This window comes from Nuphar pumila, chromosome 6, assembly GCF_984573655.1.
Source record: "Nuphar pumila chromosome 6, dmNupPumi1.hap1.1, whole genome shotgun sequence".
NCBI lineage: Eukaryota > Viridiplantae > Streptophyta > Magnoliopsida > Nymphaeales > Nymphaeaceae > Nuphar > Nuphar pumila.
Window position 1 is genome coordinate 1,529,326 of NC_143254.1, and position 24,134 is coordinate 1,553,459.

At 38.6% G+C, this 24,134-nt stretch overlaps 2 protein-coding genes across 3 annotated transcripts; one reads left to right on the top strand and one right to left on the bottom strand.

The window, feature by feature from the left end:
- Positions 1–983: 983 nt before the first annotated feature.
- Positions 984–15,603, top strand: LOC149833625 (uncharacterized). Its single transcript, XM_090010910.1, has 3 exons — positions 984–2,330; positions 4,588–5,611; positions 15,035–15,603. The coding sequence occupies exons 1-3, from the start codon at positions 1,152–1,154 to the stop codon at positions 15,268–15,270; spliced, it is 2,439 nt and encodes an 812-aa protein (XP_089867036.1). The 5' UTR covers positions 984–1,151; the 3' UTR covers positions 15,271–15,603.
- A 309-nt stretch (positions 15,604–15,912) lies between these two features.
- On the bottom strand, positions 15,913–23,448 carry LOC149833626 (uncharacterized). Of its 2 annotated transcripts, XM_090009776.1 has the most exons (8): positions 23,238–23,448; positions 22,882–22,910; positions 20,338–20,422; positions 18,973–19,009; positions 17,828–17,901; positions 17,643–17,736; positions 16,738–16,820; positions 15,913–16,610 (listed from the first exon to the last, which is right to left on the bottom strand). In XM_090009776.1, the coding sequence occupies exons 3-8, from the start codon at positions 20,407–20,409 to the stop codon at positions 16,434–16,436; spliced, it is 537 nt and encodes a 178-aa protein (XP_089865902.1). In that variant the 5' UTR covers positions 20,410–20,422; positions 22,882–22,910; positions 23,238–23,448; the 3' UTR covers positions 15,913–16,433. The 2 variants fall into 2 exon arrangements, with proteins under 2 accessions (XP_089865902.1, XP_089865903.1); XM_090009777.1 differs by lacking the exon at positions 20,338–20,422 and having other exon boundaries at positions 22,882–23,448.
- Between the last annotated feature and the right edge of the window lie 686 nt (positions 23,449–24,134).

Consider the following 24,134-nt stretch of genomic DNA (forward strand, 5'->3'; position numbering starts at 1 on the left):
GTGGGATGGGGGGGGGGGGGCATACTGTTAGATGGGCAGTCTAGGTTCAAATCTCATGGGCGTCATCCTTTGCGGAAGGCAAAGCTTGGCGACTCTTTGGGGGTAGAGAGGGGTAAGCCCTCAGAGTTTTGGGTCAAGAGGTAAGCCTTCGGGAGTTTTATGCCAATATGGACAGAGACCGTAGTATGGCAAGCTGAGTCAGCATGGTTAGGTCTCTGCACTTGGGGTAGTTTTTTCAAATAAAAATTTAAAAAAAAGTTAAATTTGGTTTAACCTGAGTTTGGAGTCTGACCTTCCTAAGTACAAGCCATCGGGTCATAAACATAAAGATTTTGATTTTGTGGTTCTGTCATAGTTATCAGAAGCACCTCTCTTCTCTAGGAAAGAAGTGCACTTTAGAAGCGGGAAGCGTTAAGCTTCCCCCCAAAGGCATAAACACGGAGTAAACTTGCTTTCCATTTGTAAGAAACCTGTTTTTCACTTGCTTTCTGCTTGTTTCTCTTTCATTTTTTTGTGATTTTCATATTAATACATATTTTTTGGCTTCTCCTTATTCCTATTAGGTCCAGTAAACAAGGTGAACGAACCGAGATTGTAATGTTAAAGCAGGACTCATTCTTGTGGTGAGCTAAGCCTGAGTTTGGGCTTATAATGAGCCTTAGTTTAACGAGCCACGTTTAAGTTGGTTTGTTTATGCTTCCCGCTTCTCACTTCTGTCCTTATGCTAGTTTTAACATCACTTCCCGTTTCCATTTTGCTTCCTGGTAACTGTAGTTTCTGCTAATAATTTATTCAGGCACAGGTCAAATAGTTCAGATCGGGTATGTGACCCGTTACTGGATTGTGAATCGGGTCTTTGATCCGCGGTTCGGGGTACCCAATTACCTCGTCCCGTAATGTATTGATCAAGAGTAGGGGCATTATCGTAATTGTTGAAACGCGGTGGCTTACAAATTCTATTCGTTATTGTAGGCGCTACTGGTTTTGGGATTAATCTCTCGCCTGCCTTCGTCTCTCTCTCTCCTCTCTCTCTCTCTGTTCAATCGGTCGATCGCTCCCTCGCTCGCTCTCTATGGGATTGTTCGATTAGGGTTGGCTTTCCTCCTTCTGCAAGTTCTTGGAATTCAGAGAGGGCGATCTCTGCGTTGGGGATGAGTTGGGGCAAAAGTTCGGTGAAAGAAGGGAGGAAGAAGAGGAGGAGAAGCCGGAGCTCGGACGATTCCGATGAGGATTTCGTCGTGGATGACGAAGAAGAGGATGATGAAGATGAAGATGAAGATGAAGATGATGATGAAGACGATGATGACGACGACGACGAAGATGATGATGATGATGATGACGACGACGAAGATGATGATGATGATTACGACGATGATGATTGTGAAGACAACGGCGACGCGGATGACGACGAGGAGGAGGAGGATTATGAATTCAGCGGTTCCGGCGATTCGGAAGATTCGGATGTGAAAACCAGACGGAAAAAGCCTAGCAGAAGATTGTCGATCAAGAAGATGCGAAGGAGAGATAGGGTTGGGGACGAGGAGGAGGAGGACGAAGATTTCGATCCTGGATCCGAGTATAGCACTGGGGATGAGGATGAATCGGCGGTTGTTAATAAGGCTTTGGTCAAGAAGAAGGTAACAGGAGTCAGGTGGAAGAAAACCAGAAGAAGGGCAGGTTCCAAGCGTCGGAGAAAGGCGCGGAGGTCTAGGGTTTCCGAGAAGAGGAAGAGGCGTGTTCGGAGAGATGCTATGTCGGATGATGATGATTTTGTGGTTGATGAAGATGAGGCGAGTAGGAAGAAGGTAAGATTGAAGCCCAAGGCCGTTAAGAAAAGATCAAGACAGATTAAGACGATAGAGTCTCTATCAGATTTGGATTCGTTGTCGGATTCGGATTTCATAGTGTCTGATGAAGAAATTGATATGCTGAAAGGAGTTCCGGGTGGTACGACTTCAGCAACTCGCTCGAGGAACTCGCTTGGATTGAAAAGGTGTCAAGTTGCGGGTGATTTGGATCACCAAGTACAGAATGGAAGGATCTTAAGGCTGGCTGAGAAAGCTGACGGAATTGAGAGCAAAGGCAAGGAGAAGGTTGCGAATTTGGGTAAGCAAGTGTGTGGGATTTGTCTATCAGAGGAGCGGAAGGGTATGATTCGTGGTAAGCTAAATTGTTGTGATCATTTTTTCTGCTTCATTTGCATAATGGAGTGGTCCAAGGTGGAATCGAGGTGTCCCATGTGCAAACAGAGGTTTGAGTCGATTGATAAATTATCCAACTCGGGGATTTGCCTAAGGAATGTAACAGTGAGGGTTCCCTGCAGGAATCAGGTACCTGCTTTTTCCTTGAGCCTGTTCAGTAGCTTTTCATAATTGTGCTTTCGCATTTTTTTTTGTTTCATGCCTTTGCGCCCATCCAATTTATCCTCCCTTTCTCCTACTATCTTAAACTTGATCGACATCATTGGTTTGCAGTAGACTTTTACCTTAACCTTCACGTTTGAACCACACACACTCTCACCACTTTCTTGTCTCCCTGTAGGCTGATCATACTGGTTTCTAGGTGGTGATAAGTCTTATAGAAATCATTGGGTTTGATAGATGCAAGCCTTTTCAGCTTGTTACTGACTGTCAACATAGAAGTGACAATTTTAGGAACTCATTGCTCAAGTTCACAGTCTTACGGTATAATGGGGACCGGACATGATAATCTATTTCATGATGGCATCCATAAGTTTTGCTGTCCAGCCCTGTCCTATACGCATGGTTCACTAACACACGACCTATTAGTATTTGGATACAAATTCTTTCCATATGTACATACACAAACGTTAACGGATGTGTACTGGAATTTGGGTCAGGGGCCAAAAGACTGATGACCACCCAGCCACTAAATCGTTTATAAAATGTGAGTATGGTATTTTATATCTAAAGTATCTTGATCTGGATTGGATCAAACTGCATATGGTTCTAATATTAGGACCTGACTGTAACATCTTGATTAGTTATCAGGCTCAACCTAGATAGAGTTTGCTAAGTCACAAACTCCTATTTCTAGCTGCTAGTAAGGACTTGAGTTAACCCTATGTTTGTTTAGATCTGCAAAGCTGGATAAAAATACCTTCCTTTTGGGCACTGAAGCCTGAAGTTATATTATGGTGTGCAGCTTGACCTGGGACCGCCTGGTTTTAGTCTCACATTTGACCCGTGGGAACCAACGGGTCCCTGTTGGACCCATTGCTTCTCCGCTGCATTATAAAAAGAGGAGGGGGCGGAACCTGTAAGTTGTACACCCCCAGGGGTGTGACTCACACCAGGTGGAGTTTGTCCAGTGAGTCAAACACAGCCTAAGGGTTTTAACTTGACCTATTATGCACGGAATGTACTGTCCATTGGAATTGTCCACAAGGCAACAACATGTTTTTTACTCTAGACTGCATGTGGGAAATCTGTGGAAACTTGGAAATCCTATAGTCATGAGAGCGTGCAGTACAACATATACCACATGTTCACATGTTCTATTCTTTTCTATAGTCAGGAAGTTAGCTGTTGACCTCTACTTTCAGGCTAAGTCCATGGATGAGTTAGCTGTTGACCTTGTTCTACTTTCAGGCTAAGTACATGGATCAACAATAAGCAAAGTTATGATTGTATCTCAGTTATAAAAAAAAGAAGGCAATGATCTGTATATCGGGGGAAATGATATCTTGAAATTGCATGCCATGACGAACATCCAAAAGGTTGAAATTTCATTGGCAACCTTGTGGACTAGAAACATGCAGGCCAAAGAGGATATTTTGTCAGGAAGCAGCTAGTTGGCAAGTTATATACAGCAAATATTTTCTTCCTGTTATGCATCATCTTCCCAAACACTGTTTTGAATGAACTAGGAGCAGACAAGAAAGAGTGAAGAAGACATCTTTTGGTTTCCAAGTCTGACATTTTATATGTTTTTTATTTGAACATTTCTGATGAGGAACTCCTGCACCTTTTTGATGAGTGGATACTTTTCATCATATAAAGAAGAGGGTAGGTTTAGCTGGATGCAACAAACTCTGTTTCAACTTTCAACCATTTCTTCCTATATCTGAAGTATAGCTTCATCAAACTCGAATAGCAGAGTGAAAAATGATTCTCAGTAATGGACAAACTTACTACTAGTATGATGAATGCCATAATACTGTGATACTGTGAGAAGGATAAGAGTTCCAAAAATCATTTTGCTAAATTGAATTTTGTCATGATTTCTAATAACTTCTTGTCATTTTATTATGAAGGGTGAACATGACACAATAGTATTGTGATATATCATATTAATTTATCATCATTTTGTTGCAAAAACGATTATATCATGCTATTATCATGATATGTTAAGTTTATTTGCAATTTATCTTGATATTTATTCAAGTTTGCATATGACTATTTCTGTATTTTTCTTTGTCACAATTCTTAAAGTGGCAAGAAGCAAGAAGGTACAGACACAAAAATCTTTCATTTCTAGTGTTTCCTGGTAAATTTAGTTGAACTTTGATGCTGATTTTCCAGTGAACTTTACTTCTCTTTATAAGTTCCTTGGGTTTTTTTACAGGTTTACCAGCCTTCAGAAGAAGAGTTGAGGAGTTACCTTGATCCCTATGCCAACATAGTTTGCATGGAATGCCACCAAAGTGGTGATGATAGCCTCATGCTGCTTTGTGATATCTGTGATTCCTCAGCCCACACTTATTGTGTTGGTCTTGGGATGGAAGTTCCTGAAGGCAATTGGTACTGTGAAGGTTGTAAAGCTTCTGATCCCAGATCATCTAACTTACAGGCAGTACAAAATTCTGTACCAGATCAGTTTGCTCATAGTGGTTTATGTTCTGAAGATCCTACTGGTGGCAATAATTCATACATTCAAACACCTTTCAACCCTAGTTCTGAATGTTTAAAAACTTCACCAAGCCAATCTTCCTGTCAAAGAAGTGATGTATCTCCTAGATTTCCTTTGTGTGGAGATTCTGTAATTACATCACAGGTATTGGGAGCAGGTGCTTCGACTGTTATGGGTAGGCGCAGGTTAAGACACCAGATACACACAATGCTTACTAGTAATAGGATGAGTCCCACTCCTAATTTGGTTGGTGTAAGTGATAGGTTGGTAAATGCCAACTTTGAAAGTGATGCAATCAAGTCTGAAGTTGAGCAAGATGGTGAAGAAAAGGAACACTTTGGGAGATTGGAACATGACAGATCTCATGATCTCGTTGATAATGAGAGGGGCTGGTGTGGCAGTTACAGTTTGGTAGGTAGCTTTGGACAAAGTTCCTCCCAGCAACAACATATAGATTGCTCTTCTAGTGCAAGTTTGAGCTGTTTTAGAAGGCATGTCACTCAATGCCAAATTAGTTCCACTATCAACAATCCTGATGATGAAAGTATGTCCAGTGATCAGCTTAAAGAAACAGTTCCTTCACAAGCAGCATGTGCTGAGGAAATGCAAGATCTGGTAGGACGGCACAGCATTGGGTCAAACAATGAGCTAAACAGCTCACAAGTACATGATGCAAAAGAACGAGTCTGTTCTTTGGTTAAACGTCATTTGAGATCTTTGGTCAGGGAGGGGACTATAGGTATTGATTTTACTATGATCAACTTTGTACATCTTTCTTTGCAAGCATTTTGATGTTATTGTGACTGTCAATGTGCAATATGTTTCTTTATACTTAGATGCAAGCATATTGTCATGTTTCCATGCTTTTGCTTCTTATAGTGTGAAGTGATATTTCAAATGGCGAGATTATATTGGTAAATTGTCACCTTTTTTTAGTGAAAGTAGAAGTTTAAGAACATGTTTATTGTTTAATGTATTTTTCAGCTTTACATGACTATTACTGATAAGCTATGTAATGACTTATTTACTTTCCTGAGCTGTTAATGTTATTACAAACTGTGGCATACTGTTTTTTTTATCTCCCTTCTGTATTCTTAATAAAGCTTTCTCTTGGATTATTTCAAAAACTAGAACAAAAAAAGGAAATTGGAACTTGCAGCTATGTTCTTCCCAGCTTATCTGGGATGCGATGAAGAGAAGAGAAAGTAACCATGGACTTGTCTGATTGCTTCAATGAATTCTTGATGGATTTATCTCTAAGAGTAGTATGCAAGTCTAATAGTTAACAAAAACTAAAAAAAAAACTATATTTTCTGTGAGGATAGATCTAGTATCACACTTGGATATTTGTCTAATTAGGTTTTTGAGCAGTAATGTGAGGTTGGTCTGGAATCCTGAACTTTCTTATAATGATCGTGATATATACATGTACACATGCATACACGTACATGTAGATAATTGTTAAAATTGTATATACGTATTTTATAGATACGTTTGTATATGTGTTATGTATATACATATGTGTACACATTTGTATTATATATATATAGTGTAACTAGGATAGTTTTTCTTTTTCTTTTCTAGTTCTTTTTGAACCAGTCAACACATGGTTGACTAAGTCCAAAAGCGACATTGGAGCAGGTCCAATGGCTCTATTTAGAGCCGTTGGGCTCTTTGGAGCTCCCATGATATTTATAAATAGGGGTGAAACCCCTCTCATTATGTTATGCTTCTTGCATGGGTTTGACATTAATAAAATATTATTTTTTATAATTTGTGAGCCTGTGTCAACTTTGGTGATTTGGTAGACTTTGTTGTAAGCTCTCATTTCCTTACAATAATATTATAGTTTTGCTAGTTATTCTTGTGGAATCATTTCACTTTCATCAGGTTCTTGGTGAATGTGATGGCATGATATTTTCCCTTTTTCTTGAATTTCATGTTGGTAGGCCACGTTTATCATTCTGCTAAGGAACCTTCCTGCATTCCCCATGTCAACTTTCCAATCTCCTTACAGTTGAACAACCCATAGTCAATTGGTAATACATTTTGTGTTCTTTATTAGGAGTTAATGTGCTTTCTTGATGACGTTCCATGTGTCAGATATGGTTCTCCAAGCAGTTGTGCCCACTCTCCCTTGCACATCCCTTTAGGCTATCCATAAGCATGATCCTTCCCTTTTTATCCTTGTGTCTTTGGTGACCAAGGGGAATAAAATGGGTGATGTCTTAAGACTCTGGGGGAGATGGCTGAGTGGTTGACGGCTCCAGTCTTGAAAGCTGGTATAGTTCTGAACAAAGAACTATAGAGGGTTTTACAACTGGAGGCCAGCCAATGTGCAGTCAGTGAGGGGGGGGGGGTCCCTTGGATTATCCAAAAAAAATATATTAAGGTTTGAATGGTTCTCTCTCCTTTTACTCATTGAATATATTTATTTGGTTATTGTTTGTTTTGGTTTGCCATAGCTGGCTTTGTGTGTGTGTGTAATTGTGTATATATATAGAGATAGATAGATAGATAGGAGTAATGTCTAACAAGTAATTTGTTTGACGTGACTCAGGCACGTGCGTTTGTTAAAAAAAATGGCCTTTAGCTGTGCTCTCGACCACAGCTAATTCACTTAAATCAACATCAGACGTACGTTCGACTGCACACCCGATGTTTTGGGCGTCCACCATTACTTTGTTTCGTGTGTGTGTGTATGTATATATATATATATATATATATATGTGTGTGTGTGTGTGTGTGTGTGTGTGTGTGTGTGTGTGTGTGTGTGTGTGTGTGTGTGTGTGTGTGTGTGTGTGTTCGCCACTACCCTCGGCAATATCGAATAATTCAGAACTTAATTTGAAAGTCATATTTTGACCTAGATGTTTTCAGGATGCCACTAATAACCAATGAACGACAAGTGCTTTTCCTATTTCAATTTATGTGCACACACACAAATTAGTTGATTCCTTAGTAATTGGTTTTTAAACTACATTGACCACATGGTGGGGGATTTGGGAAGATAAACCACTTAATCTTTGAAGGAAAAACAAGACATCTCTCCACCATTCACCCCTATACACAAGGGCGGAGCCAAGAATTTAAACTGGGGTGGGCACAAATGCACAATAAAAAAAGAAAAATAATTTCTCTGATAATATACATATATTGAATACTAAAACATATATATATATATATCAAACACTAAAACAAATCAGAAAAAAACACAAAAACCCATCAATCCATAGCAGAAATCAAAGATGTAATCATGATTATTGCTATTTGAAAAACAAATACATGCTAATTGAAAAAAAAAAATGTCTCGGCCAAGCTTTCAGAATGGGGCATGTGCACTGAGGAGCTCTACTGAGTAAAAAATGCATCGAGTGTATGAATGTGCGGTATGTGTCTGCTTGATCGGTGATGTGCGGTGGTAGCATTGCATGCGATAGGCAACGGTATCGTCGTTAGTGCATCGATGTGTGGCAGCACAGACATGAAGCGTTGTTTGGTTAAGCAGTCCCAACAGATCAGAGGATGTTGCCTTAGAGATTTAGTTAAGGAACTTTTAGCTTGCAGGATGTCTCACACGTAACGATTGGATGCATAGAGTGCGTGTGGGTTAGGGCTAATTCCTCCAGGGATCACCTTAGGTGATTCCAACCGAGTATGGTGACTCGGGGCTAGGCGAGTGAATGCCTAAGTGCCGACGAATGAGTTTGGGTGGTGCTCTTTGATATGGTGTTCAATCATTAACTGGTCTTCGGACTAGGGCCGCAAGATCTTGTTTCTTTAGTGGCAAGGTTTGGTGTAGCGTGCACATGGAGTTGCAATACACTTCATGGCAAGTAAGGCTAAGGCAAGTCTGTGTCATTTTCGAAAGTGATAGCTGGTATGAGACGGTTATGCACTAAGTGGCATGAACTTGATAGAATACGCATTTGGAAATGCGCTTGATTAGCTTCCGCTAGGCAGCTACGCACGGGGTGGTGCGCAGGGCCAATGAAATGATTCGACACACGGAAAAGTGTTGGTACGCGGCCTTTGGCCGTTGGGCTGACCATGTTGGGCAGTCTGGTGCATCACGGGCTTGTGAAACATTCTATGCCCGTGACAAATTAGCTGCGAGTGAGCTACCGAAAGGCTTGAGGCGGTAAAGAAGGACTGTCGCTCCGCACTAGCCTCCTATTAAAAGAAATAAGCTTGTGTCTATGCTAATTGAAAAAACAAAACCTAAAATTCTAAGTTCTAACCAAAGTCAAGTATTCATTCTTCATGTTTAATGCTAATTAAAAAGAAAAAACATAGCACTCTAAAAGCATAATCCAAAATTCATGTCATTTAAACAAATACAAAAATGATACCCTAATTCTTACATCATTAATTATGCATTTATGCTAATCAAGCATGTAGAATCGTGTTTAATGTTAATTAAAAAACACAAAAATACCTAAATTAAATATTCATCTCATTTAAAACTAAATTTAAATATAGATATTATTTGAAAAAACACAAAAAAACTAAAACCTAATTAAATATTTATGTTATTTAAAAAAAATAAGTGAAAACCTCAAACCTAGCAAACATCATTCATATTTTTCATACATGAACTAATTAAAACAAAAAATAACAAAACTCTCAAATTTCTAACTAAAATCAAGCATGTGGATCATATCTAATGTTGATTAAAAAAAATACATAAATAACTATTAATATCCAACAACAACAACAACTACGCCTTCATCCCAAAACAATTGGGGTCAGCGATATGAACCAAAAAAGAAATTCATTTTGGGTCTTCCACATGAATCCTTTTCCTCCAATCATTTCTATCCAACGCCATGTCCTCGGTGAGGTTCAAAGCATTCATATCCTTTCCTATCATCTCCATCCAAGTCTTCCTAGGCCTACCCCGACCTCTTTTAACTAATATATTTCCCATTTCTCCAACCTTCTAACTGGAGCATCATTAGGCCTTCGCCGAATATGTCCAAACCACCGTAAACGATTCTCTCGCATCTTATTTTCAATGGGTGCAACACCTACCTTCTTACGTATCTCTTCGTTCCGAATCTTATCTTTTATTGTATTTCCACACATCCATCTAAGCATCCGCATCTCAGCTACACTCATTTTTTGAATATGATGTCTCTTGGTAGCCCAACATTCCGTACCATATAGTAAAGCGGGTCTAATAGTCGTCCTATAAAACTTTCCCTTCAACCGCAATGGCATTCTACGATCGCACAGCACTCCAGTAGCACTTTTCCATTTCATCCACCCAACCTTTATCCTATGATTTACATCTCCATCAATTTCTCCATACTTTTGAATGATGGATCCCAAATATTTGAAATAATCATTCACCGGTATATCTTGCTCACCAAGCTTCACTACACTCCCATCACTACTTCGTTGCTTACTAAACCGACATTCCATATATTCAGTCTTACTCTTACTCAACTTAAAACCTCTAGCTTCCAATGTCTGTCTCCATAATTCTAACTTAGCATTAACCCCAGCTCTAGACTCATCAATCAAAACAATATCATCAGCAAACAACATACACCATGGTACATTTTCTTGAATTGATCTCGTAAGCTCATCCATCACTATCGCAAATAGGAAAGGGCTTAAAGCAGATCCTTGATGTAACCCAACCGTTATCGGAAAATTGGTTGTCACCCCTCCACAAGTGCGGACATTGGTTACTACTCCTTCATACATATCTTTAATTATACTAATGTACTTGAGAGAAACACCTTTCTTCATCATTGTCCACCAGAGAACGTCCCTAGGTACTCTATCGTATGCCTTCTCTAAATCAATAAAAACCATATGCAAATCTTTGTTCCTCTCTCTATATCTTTCAATAAGTTGTCTAAGAAGATGTATAGCTTCCATAGTTGATCTTCCAGGCATAAAACTAAATTGATTCTCCGATATCATGACAACCTTCCTCAACCTAGACTCAATCACCCTCTCCCAAAGTTTCATAGTATGACTCATGAGTTTTATACCACGATAGTTTGTGCAATCTTGTATATCACCCTTCTTATATAAAGGCACCAAAGTACTCTTCCTCCACTCATTAGGCATCTTATTTGTTCGCCAAATCAAGTTAAAAAGATTTGTCAACCATTCTAAACCTTTCTCTCCCAAGCATTTCCAAGCCTCGATAGGTATACCATCTGGGCCAACTGCCCTTCTTGATTTCATTTTCTTCAAAGCCTCTGCAATTTCTTTCTTTTGAATCTTGCGCATGAAGTCACGATTTATCTCATGAAAAGGAATGGAGAAGTCTCCAAGATCTTGAGCATGACTATCATTAAATAGCTTATCAAAATAATCTTTCCATCTCTCCTTAATCTCCTCATCTTTGACTAAAACCCTTTGCGTTTCATCTTTGATACATCTAACCATACCCAAATCCTTCGATTTCCTATCTCTCATCTTTGCAAGCCTATAAATATCCTTCTCGCCTTCTTTGGTATCCAACTTGTCATAAACCTCCTTATATACCTTAGCCCTCGCGTTTCGAACAACTTTTTTAGCTTCCTTCTTTGCTATCATATACTTCTCCAAATTCTCATTATCACGACTCTTACTTAGATTTCTATAACACTCTCTTTTAACCTTAATAGCTAATTTGACATCCTCGTTCCACCATGATGTATCCTTACCTAGTGGTGCACCGCCTTTATTGGTTCATTTTCATAGGATATGACAGTTTTTATGCTGGCTGTCACAGGCCTACCGCAACCCTCCTCCTTTATCCGGGCTTGGGACCGGCAGTGTATAACTACACAGGCGGAGTTAATATCCATATCATTAAAAACCTAAATGCTAATTGAGAAAAAAAACACAAAAGCCCTAAACCCTAGTTATTGAAATGCAACTATTTAAGAAAAAGTAAATAAAAAACCTAAATCCTAATCCTAACAAACAACATTTTTAATTTCATATGCTAATTGAAAAAATTCATGATAAAAAAAATAAATAAATACTAATTAAAAAATCACCCAAAATCCTAATCTTAAAAAAGAGGATAAGAAAAAAAAGAAATTGGATGGTGGATGGCCAGACGCAGGGCACCGGCCTGAGCATGAACGAGAGAGAGGATCTGGTCTTGTGCGTGGTATGGTAGCGGTGTGCGTGGTGCGTCGAAGGCTGCCTCTGAACCAATGGCAATGGTTGGAGCCCTTCGAAACTTCGAGTGAGGTGGCTTGTAATTGATGGGCCTCTCACATGTGTCTTGTGGCTGTGGGGTTGAGGGGAGTTGGGGAGGGGCACACATAAAGGGGAGAGAGAGAGAGTACTCGCCAGTCGCCACTAGGCTCGGAGTCACCTTGATTGGGTTGGGCACGAGTGGTGCCCACCCTAACCCGAGGCACTACCCACCTGCAGTCCGGTTTAGGGTGGGCACTGCCCTCCCTTATCTATTACCCCCCTTGCGGTGATTTTCTAGGTTAGGGTGGGCACCTATGTCACATGGGTGCGGGTGCGGGGGTGCCACACTTTAAAAAAACTTGGGTGCAAGGGTGCGGCAAAATATATATATATATATATAATTTTTAAGTTTTAACAGTTAACAACAGTAACACTAATGAAATAAAAAACAATTATCATAATATCATCAAATCAATTCATCATCATGCTTGCAATAAATCAAATTAACAATCTAAAATCCTATTCTACATCATAAAAACTAACACCACAATTAAATCAACCTAAATATATTATAGAAACAATCAAATAAGGTATAAATAAATACTGAAAGGTACGAGAAAAATATATAACAATAACATTAATGCAAAGTAAACACTCCTAAGCATGGGATTATAAAAAATATATATAAGTGTTAGAGTCTGCACTTTGCAGACATATGTTTTCACTTAACATGCATTAAATTAGGTATCTTTAGTTTTATGATTTTATCATGTTTATATGGGTTTCTAAAGAGATCCAATTAAAATTAACAATCTATATTGCAGCAAAACTTTGTGATAAAAAATCAAATGTTTTGGTTGAATTAATTCGATATCAAAGCATATTTTCTAGTAACAAGCCATGATAAATGCATCTGCAATACATGCATGTTCGGATTTAGGAAACACACCAACAACTATGCTTTCTTTTTTAATTGGTGTGTGTGTGTGTCACAAATATCACCCACATTTTGAAAATATTGTGAAAACAAAAAATACTATTTATTATTTTTAAAATATTATCTATTTCTTACTAAATTAATTGAGTCCAAAGCATGTTGCTTAGTGAGTAAGCAATTATAAACATATCTACAGGTTCAGATTAAGCATTAAATACATCACATGTAAATAAGAGTTTTAAAGGAATCCAAAATAAATAAATAAATAAATATATATATATATATATATATATATATATATATATATATATATATATAAACTGCACATATTAGGCCTCATTTCTCGTTTTGCCCCATTCTGCCCCATGGTTTTGAAGTGTCTTATGATAGATCTGAACCATTAGATGTGTTTAGCATGCTAGATTTATTCGGAATCGACTCTTGGATCATGATTTTTTGATGAAAAAATATGTTTTTTTCACTTATGAGCAAAAAAAACTGTCACCGGAAAAACTTGTATACAGGACAGATTCCGGTGATCCAAAATATGTACCGGTCCTATCGAAAGCTTGAGGGGATTGAAACAGTTTCGGAGAGAGAGATTGAGAGAGAGAGAGAATACGTACCGGAAGCTCGAGGTCATCACCGGCATCGGGAGACGGGTCGCAGCGTCGGCTTCAAGAGGAGAGGTCATCGCCGGCGTTGGGGTCGGGAAATCGCAGCGTCGGTTTCAGGAGGAGAAGTCGGGAGGATTAGGGCAAAAAAAATTGTCCTAATCCTCCTCTCCTCAGCCCATTTCATCGGGCAAATATTTTTTTTAAAGTCCAAAAGTTGGACATAAATGACCCAGGGTGTGTTGACCGCACGCGCACCCGCATCGCGTCGCTTCGACGAGGGTGCGGCCGAATCCCTGTGACATAGGTGGGCACGTGCCGACCCTGCCTATTCACAGCTCCTTCCCTGCCTATTCGCAACGTGGTCAGAAAATGGTAAGACTTGCATTGGCCTGTGCCCGGTGGGACTCCATTTCCCCTCATGACTGATTGTTATTATTTCATTTGTTATCCTTTCTCTACTTTTTGTATCATTGCATTTTCACTTATCTTTATGGTTGCCTCTTATCACTTCCATCTCTTGTGCTTTATTTTTCACAAAGGTAAAGATTGGTGGGGATTGTTGTATCCATATGCATATTTAGAGTATGGGCCACCGCCGATGCTTTTTATTTTCCCACTCTGTATGTTAAATTTGGAAAGAAGCTGGCAAAATGTTTGTTTATGCACATCCTGAAACATGAAAGGAGAAAGCATCACTTCTAAGAATTAAGAGCATAAATTTTGGAACGAATGATGTTGAAACTCAGGAGAAGGAAGCGTGCATGGGCCGTCACTAATTCTCTAAAAATGTTTAGGACCTTCCATATTTCTGTTATTCTTAGAAAGCACTGGATGATTGATGATCAACTAGCAATATGTTTTCCTTTTTCTCAGATTAGTTTATTGTGTTCTTTTTTATGCATTCCCTTGTTGGCAGGGTTGACTTCAGTCAATGTGTTTCTTTTCCCTGTAATTTTTATTGATTGCGCTGTGAAAAAAACAAAGAATGCTACCCTTTATGTAATGCAGAGTTGAGTTGCAAAATCCTGTGTGGTTAGGCATATTGATCTAGGTTTTATGATTGCTATAGGATGTCCATCTTCTTCCGTTTAATTCGGACTCTACTACTAGAAATGGGATTGCATGATTGTTGCGGTATGCCAGACATCTGTGTGGAACAATTCTCACGTTCTTTCCAGATTTTCGTTCCATTTTATTTCAAAAGATTGAACCACTGCCTATAGGGCATTACCTCCTTTTCCATGAAAGATTTTTCATGACTACCGAGTTTGATAGGCGGTGTCATAGAGCTTGTGATTCGTCGCTTCCTTCCCGTTCCGTTTCTCTTTTTAGCATCTGGTTTGGCTTTGGTTAGAGTTGGTTTATATTCTTGCCAAAGGCCTGTACTTTGTAAAGTTACCAAAAGTTCATGACTACTTCACACTAACTATTCTTTGCTGGCTCAATGCAGACCGCTTTGAATTCAAGGATATCGCCAAACGATCTACCCACACAATTCTAGCGGCTTATGGGATTAAGTGCTCAAGCAGTCATGCTATGTTGGTTCCAAGACCAAGTTGTTGCCACACTGGAGATGGCTTTAAATTGGGGAACTTGATAAGTGGATGTTGCTCTAAATGCTTCAATACATTCCTAGATGATGTGGTGCAGAGGATTACAAGGGGAATCTCGAAGGGGAAAGATTAGATACTGATTCTTTCTTAGCTTGCTTTTCTTGGAGACAATTAGGCTGCCTTTTTTTTTAATATAAATTTCACGAGCTTCATTGCTGTTTTTTTTGTGAAAGGCAAGCTGGGGTTAGGCTGACCCCTACAAGTTATACAACGATACCATTGGGATTTGAACTTGCAACGTCCCAACACAGGTGACGTGCACAAGCTTCATTGCTGTTGCTGCTGCTTTTTACATTAAAATTTATTGTGTGTAGATGTTCTTGTAATACCACTGTCGGTAAAAAAAATTATCCGGCGACAATTCTGTGATTATCAGTCAATAAAAATTTCATATTCTTTTTTGGCACATTGGATTGCGTGGGAATGGGTAAATATTTGATATTAATGATAATGCTGTGCTATGCAATATTTGTATTTTGACGTTTTGTATTGTGAAAGACTGAAAGTTTTGGTGCATTGTAGAGCTGTTGATTCTTAAATATTATTGAAAACTCGTTTAGATATCAAAATATCATACTTTAAAATCATGATTACCAGAATTGAAAGTTGATACAAGAATGGAAGCAGAAAAAGAAAAGTGATGTTAAGTGAATATAAAAATTGTTATAACTAAAAATTACACAATAATATTTAAAAATAAGAAGCAAGATAGAAGTGACTGGGAAGCAAGTAGTAGGGTTGAGCTGCTTGCTGGCCCCATGACTGGACCGGTTTTTGGGGACCCAGCTCAACCCAGATTGGTGTACGCTTGGCTCATCCATGAGCTGGATGGCTTGGCCCACGCTCTAGCCATTAATGGTCAGCTTCACGTTCCAATATAGGTTAGCCCGTTGCCCACTCTTAACAAAGAGGAAGTGATTCAGAAAGCGAGGTGAAAGCGTTTGGGAAGCAAATAAGAAATGCAGCTCACACTATTATAGGAAGTGTACTTCCCACTCACAATAAGCACTCATGTCCTATCATCCTTTCGCAGCCAGCCATCGCCATCTTAAACCATGCATTATCTGCCTACCACAAGTTGCAACCATAACACAAACTAGACCCATTGAGGCGATAGTGTGAATAAATTTTTAACCAATTGGAAGCATTTTTTGTACAGCAATTACTGCCCCGGAAAAAGAAAAAAAAATCCCACCTTGCCTCCAACATAAAAATCCTTGGAAAGCAAGTAATTCGTCATGGCGTTCTATCAACATGCTTGTCCAAAAAAGCTTTGGCGAGGTTACTGAAAGTCACATTCACTGCTTCTGCCCCTGCATATTTTCTGATTACTTCAATCACTTCAGGCTTCAAAATCTCTTCCTTGGTCACTGGATTGCAGAGATAATATAGAGCTCCAAGACCATAATTAACCTTGAAACAAAAAAGACCGGTCACTTCAATTATATTATCGTAGGAAAGAAAAATTTCAATTCACAGAAGAGCTTAAACAGATTCAATTAGTGCTCCAACATTAAATATTTGGGTTTCGAAGATTTACAGTGTTTTTTACTGGACTTGATAGGCACTGTATAATCAGTGGGATCCCTCCACACTGAACTATCACCTCTGCATTTGAGGGGTCTGCAGTAACAACAAACCAAACTATTACTTGTGCCATACATTAAAAGAACTGCCAGTGGCGATTTTTATCATCAATTTAATTATGAAAGGTACACCAACAAATTTTCACAACTTCTGCGCCCTCCTATCCATTTCAGTTGTGTATTAGAAGAAATTGAACATGCACCAAAATAGAATTGTGATATCAGGAGCAATGTTGTCAGTATTGGTATCGGCCCTGAATCGTTTGGCCACCGATTCAGCTGTATTGGCCGATACCGATACTCAAGTGAATCATTATCGGCTAAAAAATAATAAAAAATTATTATGTGTCAATCATAACGTCGCATGTGTTAAAACCATTAAAATAATATTAAAAAATATTTTTTGGTATTTTTTACATTTATTAAAAAATAGCTGATTCAGGCTTGCAGCATATCTATTTTCTGCTGATATATCGGCCGATACACACTGATACTGATAACATTGATCAGGAGTGCAACTGTCCATCTTCACAGAAAATGCCTGGAAAACAGTGAGGTACAATAATGACTTAGCAAGAAGCTAGTTTTTTTTTTGCAACACAATTTTTTCAACTAAGAGACGGATCACATGTTAAAAATGGAAACGGTTAATGTCGCACAAAACTGCAGAGAAAAGGTCAAGGGCTGAGATTTTTTTCTGATATAGGACTGCCTTAAAGGTTAAACAATGGTAGTAATAGCAGCAGTGGTAGTAGTAGTGTCAGAGACAGTCAAAACCACACAATGCATATACTGATAATAAAATTCTGGTTACTGCCTGTGAATGGGTTATGCAAGAATTCATGTTTATTAGTTTTACCAGCACAAGCATTACAAATCCCACCAGCTCCAAACTCTACCAACTTTTCATTCGGTTCAGTGATGCAGTCCAGAAATAGTTCCAGCACATTCAGCTGTGTATAATAGAAAAATGAGATTTTACTCATGTTTGTGACATGGTAAACAGCACATTCATACTTTCATAGGGGTTCATAAGTTGGTTACCCTACGAAGAAAGTTGTAATTGTATGGATCATATGCAAAGTTAGCCAAATGGGCAACAATTTTTTCTTTTGATTCTGCACCAAGAAAGAAAATTGCATCAGCACTAGTACACGTAAGACACTATGACACATGAGTAGGATTCAATCGCATCACAGATGCTTCATGCTAAAAGAGGAATCTCTTAATCAATTGATCTTATTCATGAATATGAAAATACTCATCTGAAGCCAGAACAGGCACTCAATTACATTGCCTACATGATTGACAACCCATTTCAACAACAGGCATCATACAAGAAGGAAGCCTGAGATTGCTGATATAGATGAATAATATACATCTTGGTTATTTGACTTGCCATAAAAAACCAAGACAGTAGCATGAATATCAACTGCTGAGCTTGTAACATAGATCATGATAGGGATGGCAGTGGACAAGGTCTCCACTCCCGCCCCATCTCAAAATTCTGCCCTCCATCCCCACCTCCATTCCCGGTCCAAATGGGGCGAGGCAGAGCAGGGCCTCGTTTCCCCTCGGTCCACTGCAATCTTTAAAGGAGAGGAAAGTTTACTAACGGGGATCAGGGACGGGGCGGGACGGGGCAGGGTGGGGCAAGGGAGGGCAGGGCAGGGCAGGAGAATGCGTAAGTCCATCCTTGCCTCCATCCCTGCACAGGTTTTGATTTTAACCTCCATCCCCCACCTTCATTCCCGTTTCATGTCCTCCATCCCTGGTCCAAACGGGGCAAGGTGGGGCGGGGCCCCGTTTCTCCCCGGTCCACTGCCATCCCTAGATCATGGTGTTGATGCATTGTTGTCTAACCAAAACATTGTTTTGTATTTGTTTCTCTGAAATAAAATCATAATTTCCTTTCTCATTACAAAAACAATTGAAGCCAGAACATGTAAGCATCCACCCCTCAAACACAGATTCATGAACACACACATGCACATGCACATGCACATGCACACATATAACTCATCAATTCACAAGTACATCATTCATGAGAACCGTAGGAATGAAGGGTCTAGGGAGAGATTGTGAGACAAAGGTTAGCAACTAATAATACCAAATATAATTAACCAAGACAAGCAGTAAATATGGAAAATAATCATATTAACTTAAGAGCTTCATAAATCTGTGCATACCTTCATCAGATGTCTTCTGAAACTCTGTGACCAATTCCTACATTCATATACTAAGAAAACCAAATGAGTGTGCATGTAAAGTTAAGAAACAACATAATATTTTGGCAAAAAGCAAAGCAAAGTTACTTATCATGATGAGACTGATGCTATTTAAATGTTGTTCTTTGTTAGTGATCTTCTATCAAAGCTCAATACTGCTGTGGTTAGAGATGGTTGAGAATGTCTAAGATTTTTCTTTATTTTTTATTTTTTTAGATGCTACTACCCTATGATTAACTTCCCTTGAGTAGGTCTACATTATACTATGCACACAATGATATTATTATTTAAGAACTCAAATGTCCTTATCCCTTTAGGCATAAAGGCAACCATACAGATCCACAAGTTACCAATGAATATTGTATGTAGATAATAGAGGATCATCTAACATAAATAGACCTTAAATGTTGTAATATATTGAAGATTCCAATCCTTTCTCTAGGTTTTAGAGTCACTAGTTAACTGCTCTAAAACTTAGTCAAGTCGATGTTATAATCATCAAAAGACATGAAAATAAATGCAAAGAAACAGAAAACAATCATACCTAGTTTTGAAACTTTACACGGCCTTCATAACTGGATAACAGAGGAACTAGAAGCATGACACTTTGTGCACGCAAAAATGACGGTGCATGTGAACTCTTTATAATATATATGTGTATATATATATATATATATATATATATATATATATATAATCACATCTAGAGAGAGAGAGGAAGGAATGAAAACCTACCCACTAAAACACATGACAAACATAACCACCACACGTTTTATTGAATTTTTGGTGTTTTTTTCAAAATTCCAGATGTGATCTATATGCTTGTTTTTATAGGAATCAGTTCTTGGAGCATTTGATTCCGATGCATGGATAGGTTTTTATAAGTTTCAAAAATCAACGGCATAAACCAAGCCTAACTCCAGACCATAGTTTGTTCAGGCATCCATGCATCAAACTAGGGAACCATTGATACATCATACATGTTTATCTCATCCCCGAGGAAATGTTTTGCTGTGTGTGATGGAAGATAAGATGGTTCGATTGAAACGACTTGAGAAACAGCGAGGCTAGAATCTGATAAAACATGGAATAACTATCATTGGTTCCAGAATATGCCCTGAATGTTATTGACCATTAGGCTTCCAGTAGCAAAGCTAGAAGGAATTGCAAGATATCAAATTACTCAAACTGCAAAACAACCACACACCAACAACAAATAACAACAATAATGGAAACAAGAAGCTGCTCTTAACACACATAAGTCATCAATTAAACCTCTGCTTACAGCATGAGTTCCAAAATACAGAGCGTATGAACAAATAGAACCTGAAGGTACTTCTCCCTTGGGGTCCCATACTTTCCAGTACGCTCTAGTTGCCTTGCATCATTGGTGAACATCCCTAGCCAAAAACTGAAAACAAGACGAGGGTAGCAAAACTAATGAGAAGGGAACCACCTTTTTTTGTTTCTTCAATATTCCTTCTATTCCAAGTTCAACCCACAAATTTAAAAGTTGAATTTTGGGTCAGCGTTAATACAAAATGTACAAATTAAGGAAACCATCCAACCATCCAAAGAATATACAAGACCACATTCCTTTATGAAAAGGAGCAATTTCACTTTAACTGAGAAACTGGGTGTTTTGTATCTCAAATTCAGAGAGTGCATAAGAAACATTTCCTTCTTGATAGGGGCGGAGCCAGGAATCTGAACTAGGGTGGGCACAGATGCACAATAAAAAAAACAAATTAAAACCCTAAATCCTAACAAGCATTATTCACAGATATGCTAATTGAAAAAAAAAACCTAAAATTCTAACAAAATCAAGCATGCATTCATCGAATCATGTTTAATGTTGATTGAAAAACACACACGGAAATGCCTAATTAAATATTAATTTAATGCCTAGTGCTAATTGAAAAAAAAACACAAAAAACTTAAAACCATAACTAAACATTTATGGCATTGAAAGAAAATAAAAGGACCTTAAATCCTAACAAACATCATTCCGAGATATGCTAATTGAAAAAAATAGAAAATCCTAAAATTCTAACCAAAATCAAACTAGTGTTCCATCTTGCAAATAAGGCATTCATTGAATCATGTTTAATGTTGATTGAAAAAGAACCACAAAAATGCCTAATTAGACGTTCATGTCATGCCTAATGCTAATTGGAAAAACCCTAAAACCATAACTGAGCATTTATTTCATTAAAAAAACCAATAAAAAGACTCTAAATCCAAAAAAACATCATTCATAGATATGCTAATTGAAAAAAAAAACTAAAAATTCAACCAAAATCAAGCATGCATTCATGGAATATGTTTAATGTTGATTGAAAAAAACACAAAAAAAATACTTAATTAAATATTCATGTCATGCCTAATGCTAATTGGAGAAAAATACAAAAAACCCTACAACCTTAATTAAACATACCTAAATAAAAAAACCCAAACACTGTCAAACATTGCTCGTGCGGTGCATGAAAAAAAAAGATTCAGCTATACTACCAAGAGAGAGAGAGAGAGAGAGAGAGAGAGAGAGAGAGAGAGAGAGAGAGAGAGAGAGAGAGAGAGAGACCATGTTGAGATTCAAGAGAAGGGAATAAAATCACCGTATGTATAACAAAATAAACAAATTTTTTTTTACAATAAGATCCTTTTTGTTTAGATGGAAAACCGTTGGGCCTTCTTAAAAAATACCAAAAAAAAAACCTAAAAGCTGACAATGTTTTGTAATTGAAATTTTGAAAAAAAAGGTGGCTTACAAAAGCATCAAACAATTGCTTAGTTTTTAGGAATGTTCTCGTGCGATGCACAAAAAAAAAACAAAGGGAAGGATTTAGCTACACTAACAAAACTATTATTGAAATTAGAAAGAAGCATTGCTGAATATGAAAACAGTACCAGAATTCCTCTCCAAAATTCAGTAAGTAAATAAATGAATAAATAACCAAAAAACCGAACATAAATATCATTTAGTGATTCTACGAATTGTAACATCTAACCAAATAAAAGACTTAAAAAAATTATTTCTTCAATCAAAAGGAAAGAGGCCAATGGAATCCATAGCCTAAATCAACCTCAAATCTTACCATTAAAAAAAATATAAAACTACAAGAAAAAACTGAAAAAACAAACAATTTCCAAAAAAACCTCGAACGAACAAATTAAGAAACGGACCATGTGTGACTCCAAATCAAATTCATATGAATCAGAATCGCAAGAAGCCGCTTGCTGATTCTGATTCTCATGCAAAGAAGCACCATGTGCAGACTGCGAGGGTAAAACACCTCCAGCTGTGCTCTTTCGTTCTATGGGTGACCACCAGAACGGATACATGTGCTGTCTGAAATCAATATCGCCGACACATGGTACAGCTTATTTGATTAGGGAACAAGTGCACAAACAAAGATGGGCGGTGGACAAAAATCAAAGGCTAGGCACATCCACTGGAGTTATGACCCTCCAACTTATCCACAAGAACAACCAAAAACAAAAACAGAACCAAACAGACAACCAGATCAAAGAATGCCAACAAGGGAAGAAAATGGTTTGCCTTTCCTCGGGAGAGGAAGAAGAGACTGCAAGTGAGAGCCGGAGGGCAAGACAGAGAGACGGGGCCCCGTGGGTCTGTGGTGACTGTGGGGTCGCGGTGAGAGAGAGAGAGAGAGAGAGTGCCCACCCTGACCCATACCCCCTTGGGGGATTTTTGTGGGTCAGTGGCTCCGCCCCTGCCTCTTGAAATAGATAAAATTCAGGTTTTTTGAACTCAGAATAAAGGGTGGGCATCATCAGAAAACAACCAGCATGCCTTCCCATGACAATAAAAGTAAATAAAAACAAACAAAGGAATCAAGAAAAACTTACATGACTTCTCCTTTCTGCTTTTCTTCTTCCTACAAAACCAACAAACATTGGTGGATGTCAGGTCATTTGTCAAATGAGTTTTTTTCTCATTTGGCAATCTTGTCCGTTGAGAGAGGTGCACGTGGCACTTTAATTTTCCACCGTTAACGGCGTTCCGTTAACGAAGTTCAACAAAATTAATAAAAAAAAGTGGATTCCTCTCTCTCCCTCTCTCCCTCTCTCTCAGTGCTGCTTTCATTGAAACAACGCATGATTCCTCTCTCTCTCTCTCTCTCATGGCGTCCTTCCAAGAAAACTCTTGACTAACGGAGAAAATACGGCTAAAACATGGCCGAAAAATGGTGGGCCACCGTCACCTTCTTCCTCACTGTATCGTCTCTTAGATCGGTCTCCAGGGTGTCGATAGCAGAAAACGCAGTGGTCCACGCCGCAGCCCCAACTCATCACCCGCATTCTCTGCCCGATTCCGAGAAGGGAATGATGATTCTCACCAGAAGGAAGAGTTTTCTGCAACCTCCAGTCTCTGGAAGGATTTGAGCTCGACCGAACGTCGTTCTGGTGGTTGGAACTCTGAAAGGGCGTCGGTTCGGAGTGAGAGTGGCGTCACGCCGTTAACAGCGTTTGGGTGAGAAATGAGAGTGACACGTGGAATAATCATAGCACCTCTTTCAATGGGCGCAGATCAGGTCATGCTGAACATGAGCGGACATCGTGGCCGTCTGTTGTTTGCATTTTGGATGAATGCCACGTGGTTTTGTTGACTTTTGAGATTTTTAAAATGCAAATCGGACGGCCATGATGTCAGCATGAGCAAAAACGCTCATGTTCAGCATGACCTGATCCGCTTACCTTTCAATGGACATGATTGTCAAATGAGAAAAAAAAAATCTCATTTGACAAATAACCTGATTCGGGTGATCACAAATATTTGTGCAATCATATTGCACCTGATCTCAAGGGTGATTTTGTATACAGATGTAATTTCCTTAAATTAATACACAAGTAGTCTGCATAACCCCAGCTTAACAATAAATAAAAAAATGATCACCTCTAGCTAAGAAAGCAAAGCCCTTGTGGGCATTAATGTATTCATTTCTATCATATGTATTTGCAGTTTCATGTTTTACTAATCATGTTACTACATTGAACCTCATCTTGCTCGGGGTCAATCATCTCTAGATCGTACAGTGGTTTGCATGGTCAGTATCATTTCACGACTTCAGGCATCCATTGGTTGTTTATCATCTATGGGC

What these genes read in the sequence shown, in the direction of transcription:
- LOC149833625 (XM_090010910.1), top strand. Translation starts at nt 1,152, where the DNA reads ATGAGTTGGGGCAAAAGTTCGGTGAAAGAAGGGAGGAAGAAGAGGAGG. An exon ending in GGGTTCCCTGCAGGAATCAG is followed by an intron (nt 2,331 to 4,587) that starts GTACCTGCTTTT and finishes GTTTTTTTACAG; the next exon opens with GTTTACCAGCCTTCAGAAGA. An exon ending in GGTCAGGGAGGGGACTATAG is followed by an intron (nt 5,612 to 15,034) that starts GTATTGATTTTA and finishes GGCTCAATGCAG; the next exon opens with ACCGCTTTGAATTCAAGGAT.
- LOC149833626 (XM_090009776.1), bottom strand. Translation starts at nt 20,409, where the DNA reads ATGTTCACCAATGATGCAAGGCAACTAGAGCGTACTGGAAAGTATGGG. An exon ending in TCAGAAGACATCTGATGAAG is followed by an intron (nt 17,902 to 18,972) that starts GTATGCACAGAT and finishes TTCTTGGTGCAG; the next exon opens with AATCAAAAGAAAAAATTGTT. An exon ending in CAAGTCCAGTAAAAAACACT is followed by an intron (nt 16,611 to 16,737) that starts GTAAATCTTCGA and finishes TTTTGTTTCAAG; the next exon opens with GTTAATTATGGTCTTGGAGC.